General features: G+C 41.6%; 2 protein-coding genes across 10 annotated transcripts in view; both read right to left on the bottom strand.

The window, feature by feature from the left end:
- Positions 1-11,865, bottom strand: part of RBM44 (RNA binding motif protein 44) — a 28,485-nt gene extending 16,620 nt beyond the window's left edge. For 2 of the 3 annotated variants that reach the window (XM_043877476.1, XM_043877478.1), the window contains exons 1-8: positions 11,749-11,865; positions 8,647-8,737; positions 5,994-7,597; positions 5,653-5,708; positions 3,646-3,822; positions 2,621-2,804; positions 2,503-2,525; positions 2,289-2,370 (exon numbers count right to left, since the gene is read on the bottom strand). In XM_043877476.1, coding sequence (XP_043733411.1) covers positions 2,289-2,370; positions 2,503-2,525; positions 2,621-2,804; positions 3,646-3,822; positions 5,653-5,708; positions 5,994-7,597; positions 8,647-8,719 — 2,199 coding nt within the window. In that variant the 5' untranslated portion in view covers positions 8,720-8,737; positions 11,749-11,865. The remainder of the gene's footprint in view (positions 1-2,288; positions 2,371-2,502; positions 2,526-2,620; positions 2,805-3,645; positions 3,823-5,652; positions 5,709-5,993; positions 7,598-8,646; positions 8,738-11,748) is intronic. The other variant, XM_043877477.1, reaches the window with a different exon arrangement.
- Positions 11,866-18,863: 6,998 nt separating this feature from the next.
- LRRFIP1 (LRR binding FLII interacting protein 1) overlaps positions 18,864-20,409 on the bottom strand; it is a 160,342-nt gene continuing 158,796 nt past the window's right edge. For all 7 annotated transcript variants that reach the window (XM_043877597.1, XM_043877599.1, XM_043877594.1 and 4 more), the window contains one exon: positions 18,864-19,724. In XM_043877597.1, coding sequence (XP_043733532.1) covers positions 19,614-19,724 — 111 coding nt within the window. In that variant the 3' untranslated portion in view covers positions 18,864-19,613. The remainder of the gene's footprint in view (positions 19,725-20,409) is intronic.

Raw genomic sequence — 20,409 nt, 5'->3', positions numbered from 1 at the left:
TAGATGGGGAAACAGCGGAAACAGTAGCTGACTTTATTTTTCTAGGCTCCAACATCACTGCAGATGGTGATTGCAGCCATGAAATTAAAAGACGCTTACTCCTTGGAAGGGAAGTTATGACCAACCTAGAGAGCATATTAAAAAGCAGAGACATTACTTTGCCAACAAAGGTCCGTCTAGTCAAGGTTATGGTTTTTCCAGTGATCATGTATAGATGTGAGAGTTGGACTATAAAGAAAGCTGAGCGCCGAAGAATTGATGCTTTTGAACTGTGGTGTTGGAGAAGACTCTTGAGAGTCTGTTGGACTGCAAGGAGATCCAACCAGTCCATCCTAGGGGAGATCAGTCCTGGGTGTTCATTGGAAGGACTGATGCTGAAGCTGAAACTCCAGTACTTTGGCCACTTGATGTGAAGAGCTGACTCACTGGAAAAGACTCTGATGCTGGGAAAGATTGAGGGCAGGAGGAGAAGGGGACGACAGAGGATAAGATGGTTGAATGGCATCACCAACTCAATGGACATGGGTTTGGGTGGACTCCAGGAGTTGGTGATGGACAGGGAGGCCTGGCGTGCTGCAGTTCAAGTGGTCACAAAGTCAGACACGACTGAACTGATACAGTGACTGCATGCGAGGTGGTAGTGGTTTAGTCACTAAGTTGTGCTTGACTCTTGCGACCCCATGAACTGAAGCCTGCCAGGCTCCTCTGTCCATGGGATTTTCCAGAATTCCAAGAATACTGGAATGGGTTGCCATTTCCTTCTCCAGGGGATCTCCCTGACCCAGGGATCAAACCCAGGTCTCCTGCATTGCAGGTGGTCTCTTGCATTGCAAGCGGATCCTTTACTGACTGAGCCACCAGGGAAGCCCCTGTATGTGAACACCATCATTATTTAGCAAAGTGTTACAACCACACACTAGAAGTACCTGAGATGATTTTTGGAGGTATGCATGTAAGTATTTTTCAAATTGATATTTAAGTTATATGTTTAATGCATGCTTATTTATACCTTTTTTTTATGGGGAGGCTAATATTTCTTTCCCACACATAAGTTACTCTTCACATATAATTTTTTTAAAAAAGGAGAATCATTTAAAAAATACAGAGCAAACAACATTATAGATAATACAAGACTAAGAAAAATTATGAAGAGGTACATAAGTAGTTGAAATTTAGAAACACTGCATACTTTCATGTATAACTTAATGAGACAGGTATTAAAAAGTATTCCTAACTTAAGATAGTTTCAGAATCAAAATTAAGATTATAAATGTTATCCCTGCTTCTTGTACTTTTAAAGATTGTTCTGCCCAAATAAGCAGGTTACACCATTGCTACCTTTATAACGATGAAAAACAAAACCCCTCCAGAACATCATATATCATTAAATGGACAAGTTGTTTAAGCAAACTATTTAAGTTATAAAAATCTGATTTTAGACCTGTTAATTCTTTGTGGATAATTGAGACTTTCTTTTTTTAAAGAATAGAATGATGGAATAACTAATTTGCTAATTTATTTTTAATCATTTATCTTAACAGAAAGGAATATAAACCAATCAAGTATTTATTTCCCTTTTGGCTTTGGGATGCATCTTACTGTTTATAACTACCCAAATAATAATATAACCACAGGGTTAAGACCAAAGTCAGAAAGCAGAAACAAACTTCAGTTTTCTTACTCCATTGATAATGAATATAATTCATGTTTCTCTATTACTTCAGTTTTCAAAGTACTCTTACACAGACTGTCATCTGACAAACATCAATTAAGAAAACCTATGAAAAGCATTTAAAAACTATTTTAAACATTTTAGCAAAGAAGTAATGAAAACTTAGCTCCATCTAAAATGAACTGGATATTATATTATACTACCTCATGAGATGAAGGCATAGCATATTAGTTTTCACTACCCTGGATTAACATGATGGGGACCATAAACTATGATCTGCCAGAGACAGTCAAGTTTTATATTAATTGTCATGGTGAATTATTAACATCACTACCTTTCATCCTTAAAGTCTCCTGATTTGATGACAAACTGTGTGGTCATATTACTCAACATATGCTACTGACATCCATTTGATCAGGATATTATGTTCCTTCTAATCAGCCACAGTCCGCAAATGGTAGTATGATTCTTTAGTAGTATGAACCACCAGGGAAGCCCCAAAGTAAGCCAGCTGAGTGAAAAGAAGGATGTGAAAGCTCCTAAAAATTAGTTTACTTTGTGCAAGCCATAAAATTAAAGACATATTGATGAACTACTTAAAAAAAAAAAATCTCACTTGAGAGAGTGTCTTCTTTAGGCTGGAAGAACCAACATCATGTGTCCTTTGATTATCTAGTTCAGAATCTGCTCCTGAAAAGCTAAACAGATTAACATTTCATTAAAGCATTTATCAATATTCTGAATACAGAATAAAACAGAAAACAAAGTTAACTGAATTAACCAATTTTTAAGATTTAATAAATTTCAAATTAAATGAATATATAACTTACATAGGTGACTCTTCTTTCATTAGCTGCAAAGAGAGAGAAGGGAAGAAAAAGCTTTTAGTTTAAAGTGTTTCCTGTCCAAACGAAGTAAAAATTTTATTTGTAAAACATAAATACATACCCTGGAAGCAAAAGTAGAGAAGGCAGATAATAATCTTGATTCTATTGACAAGGGAGGCAGCTCTTCTAGTGGTATACCCTTGTTTATCTTTTCTTTCAAATTCATGTATCTAACTTTTAAGTCTCCTAAAACTGACAGTAGTGCTGGTCCTAATTCCTTCTTAGTAGAATTACTTGATAAATTCCTGTTCAAAAGTTAAGTTCACAGAACTAAATTATTTAGGCCCAAGCCATCCATTTAAAACTAATATCAAATTATACATCTATATATATTTACTTCTAACTCTAACAGATCTCTAAAAAATGTTTACAAATGTTTAATAACAGAAAATGAATCACAGAAGATATGCTTTTCTTGGGGCAGTAAAAGCAAACTTCAGTATACAAATAAGCCAGAAAGAATGTGGTAGAATGTCATGAAAAACACTCCAACTGACTTCATCCATATTTGGACTTTATAAACACTGAATCTGTCTTTTTACTGGATTCATTATCCCAACATGCACTGTTGCTTATCCATGAAATTAAAATATACTACATTCTAATTACCCTGATGCTCTGAAAAGGTCTTTGAAAAGACCCTGGTGCTGGGAAAGATCGAGGGCAAGAGGAAAAAGGATGACAGGGGATGAGATGGCTGGATGGCCTCACCGACTCGATGGACATGGGTCTGGGTGGACTCTGGGAGTTGGTGATGGACAGGGAGGCCTGGGTGCTGCAGTTCACGGGGTCACAAAGAGTCGGACACGACTGAGCAACTCAACTGAACTGAATTACCCTTAGGCTAGTTAAAAACCCAGTTACAATCTACCCTCTTTTTGCCCTTCAAAAATGAAAACTAAAGAAATTTTCTAGAATAAATTTATAACGATAGGTTTCTAGGAAAATACAGATTTAAAATTAACAATCACCTATAACTATAAATCAAGTATAATCTTTAAAACCTGTGAATCACTATGATATATACCTGAAACATATATTATAAATTAAAGAACAGGTAATAAACAAAAAGGCCCTAACAGTCACCTATTTAGTCCTTCCTTATCTTCCATCACAAGTCTGTAAATATCACTGCAATGGCGACGGCACAACTGATAGTGAACATTTAAAAGATGCGACTCGGCTTGGATGGCTCTCTGCATTATCTGCTGACAGCACTTAGATGGCAAATTCTTCTCTACCTCTTTAGGAAGCTGAGGTTCCCTTTGAAATGAAAAATTGGATTAGGTAAGATTGCAAATATTTTTCTGTGTTAATGACAAAGAAAGCCTCCAGAAACAGATTTTAAATTTCTGTTGTTTCTCTATTAAGTTTAAATCAATTTCCACTAAAGATGGAAAGGCTGTAGAAAACAAGGATGTCAAGAATCAAAGCTACATATATTCTTTTTAGAAGAGAGTAAATAATTCTCAAATTCATACATCTTTTTTTTAACCAAGAAAATAATTCTAAAATAAAGTACTAACTTATTTATCTAGAATCAATAGATTTTCAACTTAAATCAAGCACTGGTTTTTAAGTTATAAATATTCTGGAGGAAATGGTTTTTACACATTACCATTTAAACAGAAAATATAATTTACATTTTAAAAATAATAATGCTTGTGTTATTATAAGTACTTTGTCGTTATCATATCAAAAAGCTCCAAAATCACTACTTCTTTTGAATGTTAACAGTTCTTCCCTTCCTACTAGCTGCCACTTCTAACTGTTCTCAAATACTTCTGTCTCTTGAAACCAACTATTTAATTTTATACGACTGGACACAGGATTAAACTCATTAGAAGGAAAAGGATAAATGAAGGAAAAAGTCAATGACCTCAGAGCATGAAAACTAATTTGACTTCTCAGAGATCTTCCCCTTTCTCTCCTCTTCCCCACCACCTGGTTCTCCATGAATGCAAAGTAAATTATACAACGAATTAAAATCAGGACTAAAACACTCCAGTACAAGTATTTATTTATCCAATATATGATTTTTGTCCAAATGTGCTATCTTGGTCTACAGGGGATTGAATGAAAGAAAACAAAGTAATTAAATCAGTGTGAGTCTGGGTTGGATAAACAAAGATGACATCAGCTTTCTGAAGGAATTATTCAGACTTAAATTTCAGTAAGTGAAAAGCTTTAATGTTCTATATTATTCTAATATTTATGTGTTTCAAGACAAAAGGCTGAAGCGGATATCTCTTCAGATCCTTCTCAGCTATGATTCTATATGGTTAAGTACCCTATGGGCTTTCCAGGTGGCACAGTGGTAAAGAATCTGCCTGCCAATAAAAGAGTTGCAGGTTCAATCCTTGGGTCGGGAAGATCCCCTGGAGTAGGAAATGGCAACCTGCTCCAGTCTTCTTGCCTGGAAAATTCCATGGACAGAGGATCTTGGCAGGCTACAGTCCATAGGGTCACAGAGTCAAATACAACTCAGAGACTGAGCATGAAAGTACCCTACACAAAAAGCAAATTGCTACTTTATTTCCTCCTGTATTTTGGGCTACCTGATGCGAAGAACTGACTCACTGGAAAAGACCCTGATGCTGGGAAAGATTGAAGTCAGGAGAAGGGGACAACAGAGGAAGAGGTGGTTGGATGGCATCACCAACTCGATGGGTATGAGTTTAAGCAAGCTCCATGAGTAGGTGATGGACAGGGAAGCCTGGCATGCTGCAGTCCATGGGGTCGCAAAGAGTCGGACATGACTGAGTGACTGACCTAAGCTGATGTATCTGCAAGCATATATTCATTGGAAGGACTGATCCTGAAGCTCCAATACTTTGGCCACCTGATGCAAAGAGGTGACTCGCTGGAAAAGACCTTGATGCTGACAAAGAATGAGGGCAAGAGGAAAAGGGGGTGACAGAGGATGAGATGGTTGGATGGCATCACCAAGGCAATGCACCTGAGTTTGAGCAAATTCTGGGAGATAAGTGAAGGAGGGAAGCCTGCCATGCTGTAGTTCATGGGGTTGCAAAGAGTCAGACATAACTCAGTGACTGAACAACAACAATCTGGAAGTATATACATCTGACTTACCTTTCAGAATGTTTCTTTAAGTCTGTGAACTCGAATGTTTTTAACTCCAGGGAATCCTGAAAACATTATTTAAAATCAAATTAGACATATATGACAAACAATACATGTTGTATCTGTTAATATGTAAAATCCAACTTCTAACTGATTTTGTGGCAATAACTGCCCCCAGAGAAGAACACAGTTGGTAACAATCTAGTCACCTTTTCCCTTCATCCAGCATTTTCTCACCAAAGCCTCATAAATCCCTGACATAATTCAATGAACCAAAAAGTCTACATTAGCATATAGTACCTTTATAAAGTCAATATATAAATTTTTATTATTAATCATATTGGTTTTACCTTATTTGGGACATTTCTGTTAGGTTTTAAACTGTCAACGGAGAGAGATTTCCCTGAAGGTCCTTTTGTCATAGCCATCTGTGGATCTTTAGTATCTTGAATGTATGACCAATCTGTGTTACAAGCCACACTTCTTTGTTTCTCACTTTGCCATTCACTAGGCCGTTTTTTATTCATCATTGTTATCTCTGTGTTGCTTGATGTGGATACTACAGAAGATCTTGCACTTGTTGCCCTGCTTGTTGTGAAACAAGCCCTAAAATCAGCACTAACATCCACCGTCTGATTAACTGTGACTGTACAACCTGCTGCATCTGTCACTGATTTGGGACATGGTCCTTCCGTATTGCAAAAGTGTGCTTTACTGATGGTATTGCCATTAGCAACTTTTAGGGAGCCACTTTCTTCTACTGCCTGATTATCTCTGATTGCAGACCTTGGTAGAGTAATAGAAACATCTAAGGCTATGTTAGGGGTGCTTTGCAGGCTTTCATAATGTGAATACCCACAGGCAGAAATTACTGAATCATCAAAAACAGAGGAAGTCTGACAATCTTTACAAGGCTGGAGTAAACTCTCTAAATCTTTGTCCTGAGGCAATGTGCCTGGATTGTCAAGGTGCTGTAACATTTTGTCCTCAACAATTAAATTTCCAGTAGAATCTTTACTTTCAGTTAATTGAGGGCTCATTTTGCAAGTATAAATTTTAGTTTTTGATGCTTTCTGAGGGTTTAGAAAACCCGCAGACTGAGACTCCTTGTGCTCAGGATGACTGCTCCTGAGCACAACTTCATCCAACACTGTGTGAAGCAGTAAACTAGCCTCTTGCTCCTTACCCTTTCCATGCTTAGGTGCAGGAAATGCTCTCAACGTAACAGAATTCTGAAACTTGGAGACACGAGATGAATCTTCTCGTCCATAAACATCAACTGAATCTGAAGAGATGAAATTACTTTCCAATTTAACATGACTGTCTTCTAGATTGCTAGCACATTTAACTTCACAGCCTGAATTTCTTAATCCCAAAACTTCCAGATTAGGTATGTCTAATGTTTTTGCCTGGTCAAATGATAAATGGTTATTTATATTCTCTTGTTCTTCTGCACTGTGATATTCCTGCTGTGAGTCTTCATCTATATCAGGCTTTTGCACATCTTCAGCAGTTTTTTCATAGTCATCATATGAAATCTTGTAGATTCTTTCCAAGTCAGTAGTCTTATTACCTTGATATTCCAAAATATCAAAAAACACCTCTTCTCTTTTCTGCATTTCAGAATCTAATTCTGAATTTAAATGAATAAGACTTTCACTCTTTAGTTTTGACTCTGAATCATGTATAGTGTAGGTTTCATTCAGGAAAGCATAGTCAGTACTATCTTCAAATTCACCTGACTGAGAGTAAGCACTCTCTATGTTAGTATCTGGACTTGTGGTAAAAGATGGCTCCAATAAATCTGTTTTGTCAATATTGCTGATTTCTTTGTCATTAGCTCTTTTTTCTAATGCCAAGGAATCACAGTAATCATTAAGAAAAGTCAATTTGGCTGCTTTACAACCATTAGGAGATAACAAATTTTCTTTCTTGGGATTAGAAGGCTCATCTGCTTAAAAAAAATAAAAAACGATAAAATGTTAGCAACATCACAGAATTTAAACATAAGACCTTAGTCTGGCCCAAGCACTTCCCAATGGAGGAATACTGTTTATATTATTCATGACAAATATCCCTAAGTAATTGCTACTATGGACTGAATTATGTTTCCCTCAATTTCATATGTGTTGAAGCCCTAACTCCCCATGTGGAGATGGGACATTGGGAGGTAACTAGGCTAGGTGAGGTCATGACCCTCAAAATGGGATAAGTGCACATATAAGAGAAGAGAAGAGACAGCAGACAGCTTTCTTTTTCTCTCTACCATGTGAGGACATTGCAGGAAGGTGGTCATCCATTGATACAAGGCAGGAGAGAGCCCTTATCAGATCTGACCATCCTGACACTGATTTGGACTTCCAGCTTCCAGAAGTGTGAAAAAATAAGTACCTGTTGTTAAAGGCACCTCAATGGTATTGTGCTATAAGAGCCCCAGCTGACTAAGTAGAATGACTAAGGTTACTATTTGCTGAAAAATCCACTATTTCCCTTCTGACTTGAAAAAGAATTTTTATCATAAAGTCCTCTTAACAGTTAAAACTACATGTATTCATAAACACTTAAAGCTTAATCATCTTGCTTTTTATGCCCTTGTTATTTTCTCTTCTACCTTCATGACAGAAAGAGAAATTTTAGATCCACGTAAAGAAAAAAATCTTCCCTTGGGTAGCAGAGGTCAACCTGTCCACTTTCCACTTATTACCCTGAAGGCAACTATACCTATCAGTAGTTCCTGAAAGCCTGGCTGGACATAAACCCTCTCTTCTAGCTCACTTCTCTTTCTTAAATTTTCCATCTACCTGAGAGATGCTGTTTAGGTTGCTCACATTTACCAGCAATCACCTGAGTGATCTGTCAAGTTAAAAACATGCTGAATCTCACCTTACTGGTAGGAAGGCTTAACATATAGCAACACTGGAGAGGGAACTATTAATATCAAGTCTAATTACATTTAATTATTTCTCTCCATTCAGAATAAAGCCAACCAGACTCGTCTCTTACCTTTCTGAATGTTTCTTCCATTATTGTAGTAGCCTTTATTAGAAGCTGTCTCAACCACTGCAGTAGATTGCATCACTCAAGGATGTATATCCTAGAAGAGGTATAAATACTGAACTATGATACTCAGCATATATTTTAAAAACTATTAGAAAAACGAGAATTTGACACAGTAATTATAGTCAAATATTCTAATATCAGAGGGCTAACAAAACAGCAAGACATTTGAATAACTTTTTTAAAGACATGAACAGAGGACTACAATAAAAGATTATATCATTTAAATATCGTGCGTGCATGCATGATCAGTCACTCAGTCGTTTCTGACTCTGTGACCCCCATGGACTGTAGCCCGCCAGGCTCCTCTGTCCATTGGATTTCCCAGGCAAGAATATTGGAGTGGGTTGCCATTTCCTCCCCCAGGAGATCTTCCAGATAGAATCCATGTCTCCTGCAGCTCCTACATTGGCAGGTGGATTCTCTACCACTAAGCCAACTTGGAAGCCCATTATTTAAACAGATAAGACATACTCTTTTAGAATTTTCAAGGAACATTTGGAAAATGTATTAGGCTACCAAAAGCAGAAAAGTTCTAGGCCAAGTGAACAAAACTCTAACCTGAATCATAAAAAGAGTCATGACTCCTCAATCAATTCCCAGACCTGTGTAGAGACCTAGAACTCCTTAAATGAAGGGGAGGCTGGGTCTTCTTGAGGAAGAACCCCAAATACACTACTAAAAATACTCTTCCCTAAACAGCCCCTATAGCCTTCTTCTGGGGTAACAGTACACTGGGGAAACAGTTGTTAACCTTTGGGGTTATAGACTTTCTGCAGATTTTATAAAAGTCTGAGAAAATGCACATACATACACATATAATTAAAGGATTTATGGACTGCTATACTACATTTAAAAGCAGAAAGTTTATAACTCCTGGCTTAAGGGATTTTAATTAAGTCAATAAAGATTCTACTCTAGGAATGCGAGGTAAATATTTAAAATAAAGAGTAGATGTAAAGAAAGCCAGTTTATCAAAATAATTAACATTAAAAAGAAAAGTGATTTCTTTGCTTAGTTTGCATTCTCAGTAATTGTTCACATTCTTAAAAAGTATTGAGAATCCCAAGGAATATTTGTTTATGTGGGTAATATCTATTAACAATTATCATATTATAAAGTAAAACAAAACCTTTCAAAATTTCAAATACTTAAAATTTATTCATAAACAACCCACTACTTAACACAGTGTATGCTCAGTTGCTTCAGTGGTATCTGACCCTATGTGACCCTATGGACTGTGGCCCGCCAGGCTCCTCTGTCCATGGGATTCTCCAGGCAAGAATACTGGAGTGGGTTGCCGTGTCCTTCTCCAGGGCATCTTCCTAACCCAGGGATCAAACCTGTGTTTCCTGCACTGCAGGCAGATTCTTTATAGGCTGAGCCACCACCATGCATTCAGTTCAGTTTAGTCGCCTAGTCGTGTCCAACTCTTTGCGACCCCATGAATCGCAGCACACCAGGCCTCCCTGTCCATCACCAACTCCCGGAGTTTATTCAAACTCATGTCCATCGAGCTGGTGATGCCATGCATTAGGGAAAGGCAAATCAAAACCACAATGAGATAACACTTTACACCTACTAGGATGGCTGTTAAAAAAAATAGAGAGAGAGAGAGTTTAAGTATTGGTAAGGAATGGGGCTTCTCAAATGGCTCAGTGGTAAAGAATCCACCTGCCAATCCAAGGCAAGTTTGATTCTTGGGTCAGGAAGATCCCCTGGAGAAGGAAATGGCAACCCACTCCAGTATTCTTGCCTGGGAAATCCCATGGACAGAGGAGCCTGGCGGGCTACAGTCCATGGGATACAAGAGTGGACACAGCTGAGCAACTGAGCCTGTGTGCACACACGCACAGGCAAGGAAATGGAGAAACTGGAACCCTCTTACATTGCTGGTGAGAATGTAAAATGGTACAGCCATTTTGGAAAACAATCTGGCAGTTCTTTAAAAAAAAAAAAAAAGAATAACTACATGATCCAGCAATTCCATTCCTAGGCATATACTCCTTTTCATTCTGCTCTCCCAGCTCTCATTTACCAAACCATTCCCTCCTTCCTGTGTTTTCAATCCTAGAACCAAACCAGAAACTGCTCTCCTTTGATACCTCCCTCATCCATACCAGGCCCTGTCAGTGACCCACCAGAACCTGACACCTTTTAGTCCAGGGACTGCTGACTCTTTTAACGTGGATCTGGGCAACAACCTCTACCCGGCCAGAATAATCTTTCCTAAATGCAGAGCTGATCAGTTCACCCTCCTACTTAAAGCCAAGCAACAGACTGGCATCATTCCTTGGAGAGTGATTAAAATCTTACTACCGTCTTTGCCCCTCCACGGGCCTGGGCCCCGCATTCACCTTGGCACTTGTGGGATACACACACACACACACACACACACTTCCTCACACAGGCTGCGTCAAGCGCGTTCTTCTCCTGGCCTTCAACCACCTACAATTCCTGCTCAACCTTCCAATCTCACTCCCAGTAACCGTTTCTTAGGGAAATTTTCCTGGCCCTTCACACAGCAGCAGGAACTTTGTCAGTTTGGACAACACCCCACGCTTTTGCCATCCATCCCCCGCATTTTGGACACTAACGTCCAGCGTCCACTTCTGGCTCTGGACAGTGTCTCACTTGCTGCTGTACTCTGCCCGCCTGCTCTAGAGACTCCGCTCGTGTTTGTCACAACGATAAACACACGAGTGAATTTCCACCTTTCTCCGGAGAATTCAGCGTCCGGCCCTGCCACTCGGCTCTAAAAGAGATTTGGGAGCGCAAGACCTCGTCTCCGGGCCTGCTAAGCGAGGCTGGGGGACTCACTTGGAACCGAATGCAAAGGTACCAAATTGGGGGATTCTAGAACTCCAAGGCCATCCGACGGACGCGCAAACCCCGCGAACCAAGATGGCACCCCCGGACCGCAGCAGCTTCCCCTTGGGGCCCGCGGGAGGAGCCCTCGACTGCCTCCTCACACCGCGCAACCCTGGGCGGGGACAGACCCTCGGCGGGGACCTGCCGCAACTTGGCTTCGCTACCCCGTCTGCTCACCCCGGCTTCCGCTCTGGCCAGCCGCAGCCGCCCGCCGCACCTCAGAACCGCGCTGTTGCCGCCGCCACGCGTGAAGCCTCCTGTCGCGAGCGCCGCTTCAGAGAAAGTGCTGCTCCGCGTGCAGCCGCGGGGCCCGTCGGGTAACGGCCGGCGGCTCCAGCCCGCCGCCTGGTGGAGCGCTCCCATTGGTCAGCGTGCATAGGATCGGCGCCGTGATTGGCCGGGCGTGCAGACTGGAAGGCGGGAACGAGGTCGCCCGCTGTGATTGTGCGCTGGCTAGCGGCGGGAGCAGAGGTGCCGCCCGCGGGCTCAGCTCGCAGCGACGCCCAGCGGAACCTTAACTGCTCTGTAGCCCGTGACCCTTGACTCTCGTGTGGACAGCGCGGCTGTGCAAAGCCACGGGGAGAAAGAGCTGGGCGGCGCCACACCCTCGCGCAGAGGCCCCACTGCCTCCTGGTTTGGGCTCGGTACTCTCCGAGTCCCGCTGTCACAGAGTCGGGACAACCACGCCTGACCGCCCTCCTCGGGCAGCTGTCCCCACAGACCTGTGTCCTTTCGTGTCTAACTCAACCTGTCCTCCCACGGGCAATGTTTATCATTATCAGGAACAGGGTTGGGGTGAGAGAACTTGGCCTCGGGCTCGAAATTTGCGGGGGGGGGGGGGGGGGGGGAGGGGCGGGCGTCAAAACCATGGGTAATCAAGATAAATGATATTGTAACGAGTCGTTTAAGGAAATCAAACGTAATGAAAAATCCAAATTGGACAAAATTGCCATATCAGTACTCCTAATTTTTCCTTTTGCCTCCAGCTCTAATATGGCTCCTCAAGGGACCATTATCCTGTCTTTAAAATGAGCATTTTCCCATCATTTTGTGTGTGTTGATTTTGACTTTTGCTTAAATCATTTCATTTAAAATCGTTTAATGTAAAAAAAAAAAAAAAAAAAAATCGTTTAATGTTGCAATGCCTTCCTGGGTGGCGCTAGTGGTAAAGAATCTGCCTGCTGATGCAGGAGACGCCAAAAAGAGGTCGGTTGGGTCCCTGGGTCAGGAAGATCTCCTGAAGGAGGAAATGGCAACCCACTCCAGAATTCTTGCCTGGAAAATTCCATGGACAGAGGAGCCTGGCAGGCTACAGTCCGTGAGGTCGCAAAGAGTCGGACAGGACTGTACGCACTCCCCCCCGCCCCCACACACGTAGATTGCATTAAAAATCAGTTTTTGGATGCCACCTCCAGTTATTACCCCTTAGCCTTGGGGCAGCGGGATTTTTGCTCCTAGTAGTTTCTGGTGTCTCTGTGTGTAGCCTGCAGCACTGCCTTTCCTGTCAGGCAACTCTTATATAATCGATTTGGGGCTTCCATAATTTTGATGTGAAGTGTTATATTTTGATGAAATTTGTCAATCCATTTGTGATTTAATGTAGTGATTTTACCCCATTTCAAGTACAGAATAATGGTATTTGCACAATAGTTTTTACTTGGCTTTTATGATTTGATTAACATTTCCTTTATTTCTTATAACTGAAACACTTTAACTTACTAAAGTCACATGAATTTAATGTAGAAAAATGTGAAGAAGAGAATAGGAAGTCCTTGTAATCCTGCTTCTCATGGAGCCTCCCTTTGCTTGTTTTTTGGGAGTGCTACATAGGAAGTTATAATTGGAATCTTCTCCCATGTGGACTTTCGTGTCCTTTTGCATATTTATCTCTATTCAGGAGCTGCTAACATTTTTTTTTCTTATTCCCCAAACACTTGCGAAGGTCTTACTGTGTATCTGGCAGACCAAGGAGTACAAAACTTAAGGCAGTTCCTCTGAAGGAGCATACAGTCTAGCTGATACCAGAGAGAAGTCACTGGGAGCTGAAATGTGTGGAATAGACTGAGATACCACAAGAGTGGGGCCAATTTGTAGAGCTCCTTTAATGGCATGGAAGCCACACTCTGGGAATTCTCAGGAAATGCAGTGGGAAAATATGGCAGAGAAAAACCATGTGTGCCCTTGTGAGTTAGGCTGGCTGTCCAGGGACCTGTCTGTCATTTCACCTTTGTATCCATGACACCTGGTAGAGGCTACTCACTGCCCCAAACTGTCTTTTATCAAAATTATCTAGGTTTGCAGTATGACAGACAACAATTAAAATAATTTTGTGAGAGTACCTCCCAAAAACTCAAAGTGATTTTTATAAGAAACATGTTAAATCTATAAATTTAGGAGAAAGTTACATCTTTATGATATTTATTCTTACAATACATCTCTGTAGTTTTTCATGTCTAACATTTCTGAGCAGAATGTATAGATTTCCTTGGGCTTCCCAGGTGGTGCTGTGGCAAAGAATCCGCCTGCCAATGCAGGAGATGCAGGAGACATGAATTCAGTCTCTGGGTGGGAAGATCTCCTGGAGTAGGAAATGGCAACCCACTCCAGTATTCTTGCCTGGAAAATTTCGTGGACCGAGGAACCTAGCAGGCTACAGTCTGTGGGGTTGAAAAGAGTCAGACATGACTGAGCACACATACACAGATATCCTTAATATAGGTCCTTATATTTTTAAGGCTATTACTGTTTTGTTGTGGGGAGAGTTACTTTTCACCATTATGAATGAGATCCCCAATGAAATTATCTAAATCTAACCAGTCAGTGTTGATATGTAGGAAAGCTATTGATTTCTGTGCATGCATAACTTATCTTACTATTTTAAGGAACTTTATTTTCTTGGGCTCCAAAATCACTGCAAATGGTGACTGCAGCCATGAAATTAAAAGATGCTTGCTCCTTGAACAAAAAACTACGACAAACCTAGACAGCATATTAAAAAGCAGAGATATTACTTTGCTGACAAAGGTCCAACTAATCAAAGCTATGGTTTTTCTGGTAGTCACGTATGGATGTGAGAGTTGGACCATAAAGAAGGCTGAGCACCAAAGAACTGATGCTTTTGAACTGTGGTGTTGGAGAAGACTCTTGAGAGTCCCTTGGACTGCAAGGAGATCAAACCAAACAATCCTAAAGGAAATCATCCTGAATATTCATTGGAGGGACTGATGCTGAAGCTGAAGCTCCAATACTTTGGCCACCTGATGCAAAGAACTGACTCATTTGAAAAGACCCTGATGCTGGGAAAGATTGAAGGCAGGAGGAGAAGGGGACGACAGAGGATGAGATGAGATGGTTGGATGGCATCACTGACTCAATGGACATGAATTTGAGCAAGCTCCAGGAGATGGTGAAGGATAGGGAAGTGAATCTTCCCAACCCAGGGATCGAACCTAGGTTTCCCACATTTCAGGCAGATTCTTTACCAACTGAGTCTCCAGGGAAACCTGTGTAATGCTAGAAAAGTATTAGCTTTTGTAATATTCAGCCATCTACAAACCATGTTTGTTGAAAAGTCTTTTACTATGTTGTAGAATCTGACTTTAAAATTTTACTTATGGTTTTCCATCTATACTGATAAATAAGATTGAACTGTAGCAGGTAGTAGGCCATGAAATTGTATTCTCTGTTCTGCCCCCTGTTCTCATAAGCACTGTAATGAGTAGTTAAAAGCATTATGAAGGTTGTGATCAAAGTTAGTAACATAATAAGAATATTATTTTCATTTATGATTAGAAACAGTCTTGTTAATGTTTTAAAAGTGGGGAAAATTATCTCCATAAATTTGGATAACTGGCCTTTACACTTCCTAGATGGTGCTAGTGGTAAAGAATCTGCCTGCCAATGAGATGAGAGTTGATCCCAGGATTGGGAAGATCCCCTGGAGTAGGGAATGGAAACCCACTCCAATAATCTTGCCTGGAAAATTCCATGTTCAGAGGAGGCTGGCAGGATACAGTTCATGGTGTCACAAAGAGTCAGACACAACTAAGTGACTGAGCATAGGACTCCGAAAGAAAGAAAGAAAGAAAAATAACGGAACAAGAAAATTCTGATGAATAAGATGGTGAGGAGTGAGTAGTTTGATGAATTGTTATGGTTTTGCTGATGGGCTCGTAATGTGGTGACCACACTTGAAGAACACCTGGAGATGGTCTAGGTTGGTCCCCTCAAGCAAAAATGAGCCTCAGTTTGCAGCTTGCAAGGCCTTTTGTAAAGATTAAAGAATGGAATCTTGCTCTCTGGACAGTGCAGGGTCAAGATTTGAAGAACATCATGGAAAGGGATGCTGGGCTGCCTCTGGAGGCAGGCTTGGGAGCAGACTCAGGCAAGGAATTCACATGCTTGTGCCTGGTCTTGTAGCTACAGCAGTACTTTCTAAATTGTGCTCTGCAGAGTCTTTGTCCCAGAAGGTTCTGAAAAAAGCAGTTTCCATGATCAAACAGTTTGGGAAATTGTACCTTGTCCATTTCTCTTTTAAGAACGCCCAATGACATTCACAAGTAAATGCTCCTCGATAAGCAAACTCTTTGACTGTTATCACTGTTACTGAGGAATATTTATTTATAGAATTCTTTTCATCTGGAGCCCTTACTAACATTCCCGGGAATTAGTGGTTATGGCTTGGGAAACACTGGGCCTATAGGAATAGTTGTAGTCGGAATAGTGAAGAAGCAACATGTGCTACCATTTGTTGAATGCTGTGCAGCAAACACATCTGAGCATTGGACCCCTGATGCTGAACTAGCCCTTGATCTCACGGTGGAGCAGAATGCTTATGGGGAGGGGCTGGAGTCTAGTTCTAATCCAGGGCCCTCCATTTTGTCACTGTGTCCCTTTAAGGAAGGTACCTGATTTCACAGTGCCTTGGTGCCCTTATTTACAAAATGGAGGTAGCTGGAGAACCCACCTCAGTGGATGGTTGCAAAGACTAAATATGATTCTAGATGTGATGGAGGTGGTGACATCATCAGATTTTTAAAAAATTTTAGCCTAATAGATTGGAAGTGTGAGGAAGACTGGAACAGGGGCCCAGGGAAGGATAGGCTGCCAGTGACAATGGCTTGGCCCAGAGGAATAGCTTGGTCCAGACGGGAAAAGGATGGATTTGTGACAACCTTTGTAAGCAGAATTGATAAAGCTGGGTGCCTGAGATGAGCATGGAGATAGGTGAGGAAGAAGAAGGGATCAAAAATGATACTTGGGTCTCTGACTAGAGTGGTAGCCTGGATAATGGTGCCATTATAGTGATTAGAATCTGGGGAAGAGGAGCATGCAACTGGGACTGGGAGTGGAGGGGAACAAGGAATTCAGTTTATATCAGACTTGGCTTTGCAGGGTGAACTAGATTTTATATTTCTAAACTGTTTATTGCCTTTTGTAATCTCTTCAGTAAGTAACCCTTTGCTGATCCTCCTCAGTGCCCTCTGCTGGCCCCTTCTCCACTCAACCCCCATCAGATTGTTCTTGGCTCTTCTTGTGCCCTCTATTTATACTGTTTCCCTAGGCATGTCCATAAGGAAGGCTGAGTGCTGAAGAACTGATGCTTTTGAACTGTGGTATTGGAGAAGGCTCTTGAGAGTCCCTTGGACTGCAAGGAGATCAAACCAGTCAATCCTAAAGGAAATCAACCCTGAATATTCATTGGAAGTTGAATGAATGAAGATACTGAAGTTAAAGCTCCAATACTTTGGTCACCTGATTTGAAGAGTCAACTCATTGGAAAAGATCCTGATGCTGGGACAGATTGAGGGCAAGAGGAGAAAGGGGTAAGAGAGGATGAGATGGTTGGATAGTATCATCGATTCAGTCTACAAGTTTGAGTGAACTCCGGGAGATAGTGAAGGATAGGGAATCCTGGAGTGCTGGAGTCCATGGGGTTGCGAGGAGTTGGATATGACTTAGTGACTGAACAACAACTAGGCAAGTCTAGTCCCAAGATTTGAAAAATCCCCTCTCCGCTGATGACTCCTAAATCTACACCTTCACCCAGGTCTCTTTCCTGAGTTCCATACTCAGTTCCCTGCCATCCCGGAGCTTACATTCCAGTGGGAGTGAAAGTCGCTCAGTCGTGTCCAGCTCTTTGCAACTCCACGGACTATTACAGTCCATGGAATTCTCCAGGCCAGAATACTGGAGTGGGTAGCCTATCCCTTCTCCAGGGGATCTTCCCAACCCAGGGATCAAACCCAGGTCTCCTGTATTGCAGGCGGATTCTTTACTAGCTGAGCCACAAGGGAAGTCCAATGAGAGCTGGTCAATAAAATGAGATCTCTTGTTTCTTAGACAATAAGTTGAGAAAAATGAGTTAGGAAAGGGAATGGGGATTGTTGAAGGCTGGCAGTTTTAAACAGAGTGGTCAGGAAGTAATCACTCCTCCATCACACAGTTGTTTTTTTTGTTTCTTTAGCTTCTCAAACTTGATGAGGCCTAAATGGAACTCAGCCTTCCTCTTTGACTTACTGTGTTGACTACATTTCGCTTTCCCTGTTTCATCAGGCAAGATCTTACTGTTGTATTGTATTGTGCATCTCAGGCGTGGGGGTCATTTCTGTTAGCACACATTAACACATCTGCTTGGTGTCAACAGATTGATTCTGCTCAGATGATTTTTTTCTATGTACTCCTATAATACCTCAATGTCTTTATTTGAATATTTCATGCAGATAGCACTTTAAATATTCTTGGCACAAGGAGACCAAATTTCTCTTACCCAATGAAATGCAGCCTTGTGTACCCCAGATCCAGATAATTCTGGGGATGGACCTTTGTTGGGAATGTTTTCTTAATTATATACACACAACTCATGTCTCCTACCTCAGCACTCTCCAACTGTCAACACTAGGGATGCTTACAGATGATATTATCTTGGTTTGCACTTGCTAATACCCTGAAAGCTGGCCTACTAAACCAGCATTATATGAAACCCAACATATACAAAGAATAACCTGAAATCAGCCAGTACCAAAATGACTTCTACTTTTGTCCTTGAAGATATTAGAGTTGTCTCTACTCTGGTCTGTAACTTTTTCAGTTTACTTTTTATCCTAAGAGTGTTGATTCTTATTGTGTTCTATTCCTATTCACTGTGAATACACCTTCTTTTTTAAAGAGGGAAAGAAATATGGGTTGATTTGATAATGCTGAGAAAATGAAAAGTTGGCCCAAAATATACAGAAAAATTAGTACAAAATAAAGATCTTCTTTCTCAGTGGGAAAAATAAAAACCACATTGCTGAAGTCTTTCAACATTTCAATTTTTAATTTTTCTAATAGTACATTCTTTAAAAGAAGTTAACAACTTCAATTTTCCAAATATAAGGATTCAATAATGCGAATGAAAAGCTGTCATTTTTCAGTTAAGCTGTTGCCTAATTACCCTGGAAAAAAGTATTCTTTTGATTGAACTGATGCAAAAATCCCTTAGAAAAGCTTCATTGTTGCCTGGAAAGAGTCTTCTTAAGGTCACTTTTACTTCTAGACCATCCACTTGTTTCTAGTGAAAGAGTTTTGCTTGGTAATGGCTTGTGGTTCCACAGTGTTTTGTGTATGAAAAGCGTAGACTAAGAGATACTACTGAAGTCGCTCAAATTGTAGATTCAGCCACGAAAGAAAGTCCCAACACTGAAACATTTCCCCTTAATGTTCAGCAAGACACATGGAAAGAGAACTCAAGTCCCACTTTTGTCTTTACTCCGATCACCACTTTAGACGGCGTGAAGAGGTTGCCGCGCCGTCGGAAACAGAGCTCCATGGCCCACTGTGCTTATTAAACAGCCTGCAGGTGCAGAGTGGCTGCCCCAAACCGGGTCTCAGTCTGCAGACACAGGCATCTCATGGCTGCCGGGGCTCCAGGCAAAAGCAGGGTGCTCCCCGACGTGTTCTCTGAGAAGCAGGTGAAGAAGCAGTGCTCCTGGGCAGCAAGAGACCAGCCTAAGAACCCGTGCTCTCCACCCACCCATCCGTGTCCTGTTCAGAACCGGCCTTCACTGCTGGGACAAGAGGACGCTCCTGTTGGCTTTCATCTTCTCCAGACGTTTCACTAAGTGGCCGTTGCTCACCTCGAGCTCTTCTGTTTTGTCCAGTGCAGAGCGAAGCTGAAAACAAAGGTGAAAGTCAGCAAGCTTTGATTCTAGCCCCACTGAAAATCACACTGATGACCCAAACCCACCAAGATCCTGAAAAGACACACATACCTACAGGTGTGTATGTGTATATTTCTTAATTTAAAAAGTAACACAAGGCACGAGGTTCTGGCCTCATGAGTAACTAAACTAGGGACCCTCCCTCAGGAACTAGACCCAGACATGGCACAGTCTTGGGGATCCTGGTGGTCTCACAAAAGGTGAGGCAAACACACACACAATCAAGTGCTGAGCCAGATCAGCTGGAGAAGGTGCTCCCCACAGCCCTGTGCAGCTGGGTTTCTGCATTCTGCAGCCAGAAACCAAAGCGAGAATGCCTGAGGCCAGGATGGTCATACCCGGGAGCCAGGGCCATAGAGCCTGGGAGACACAGCAGAAGCCACGTCAGTAGGGAGCTGCCTGGACCAGCAGGCGGCGTGCAGAGTGGGGGCGCCCCAAGGTGGGGGTTCACGGCCCTGTGACTGTAGAGACATGCATCGTTGGAACAGAGTCTGCGGTTCTGGTTCTGATCCAAAACCCTCCAGGCGGCTGGGTGGGGTTCTGAGACAGGTGAAACTCCCCTGCCCTAGCTTTCACCAGCAGACACAGAAGCAAGTCCCTCCGTGGAAATTTCCCCAAGGCGAGCCTGCAGTATTCC

This window comes from Cervus elaphus, chromosome 20, assembly GCF_910594005.1.
Source record: "Cervus elaphus chromosome 20, mCerEla1.1, whole genome shotgun sequence".
Taxonomy (NCBI): domain Eukaryota; kingdom Metazoa; phylum Chordata; class Mammalia; order Artiodactyla; family Cervidae; genus Cervus; species Cervus elaphus.
This window is presented reverse-complemented; position numbering and strand designations above follow the sequence as displayed.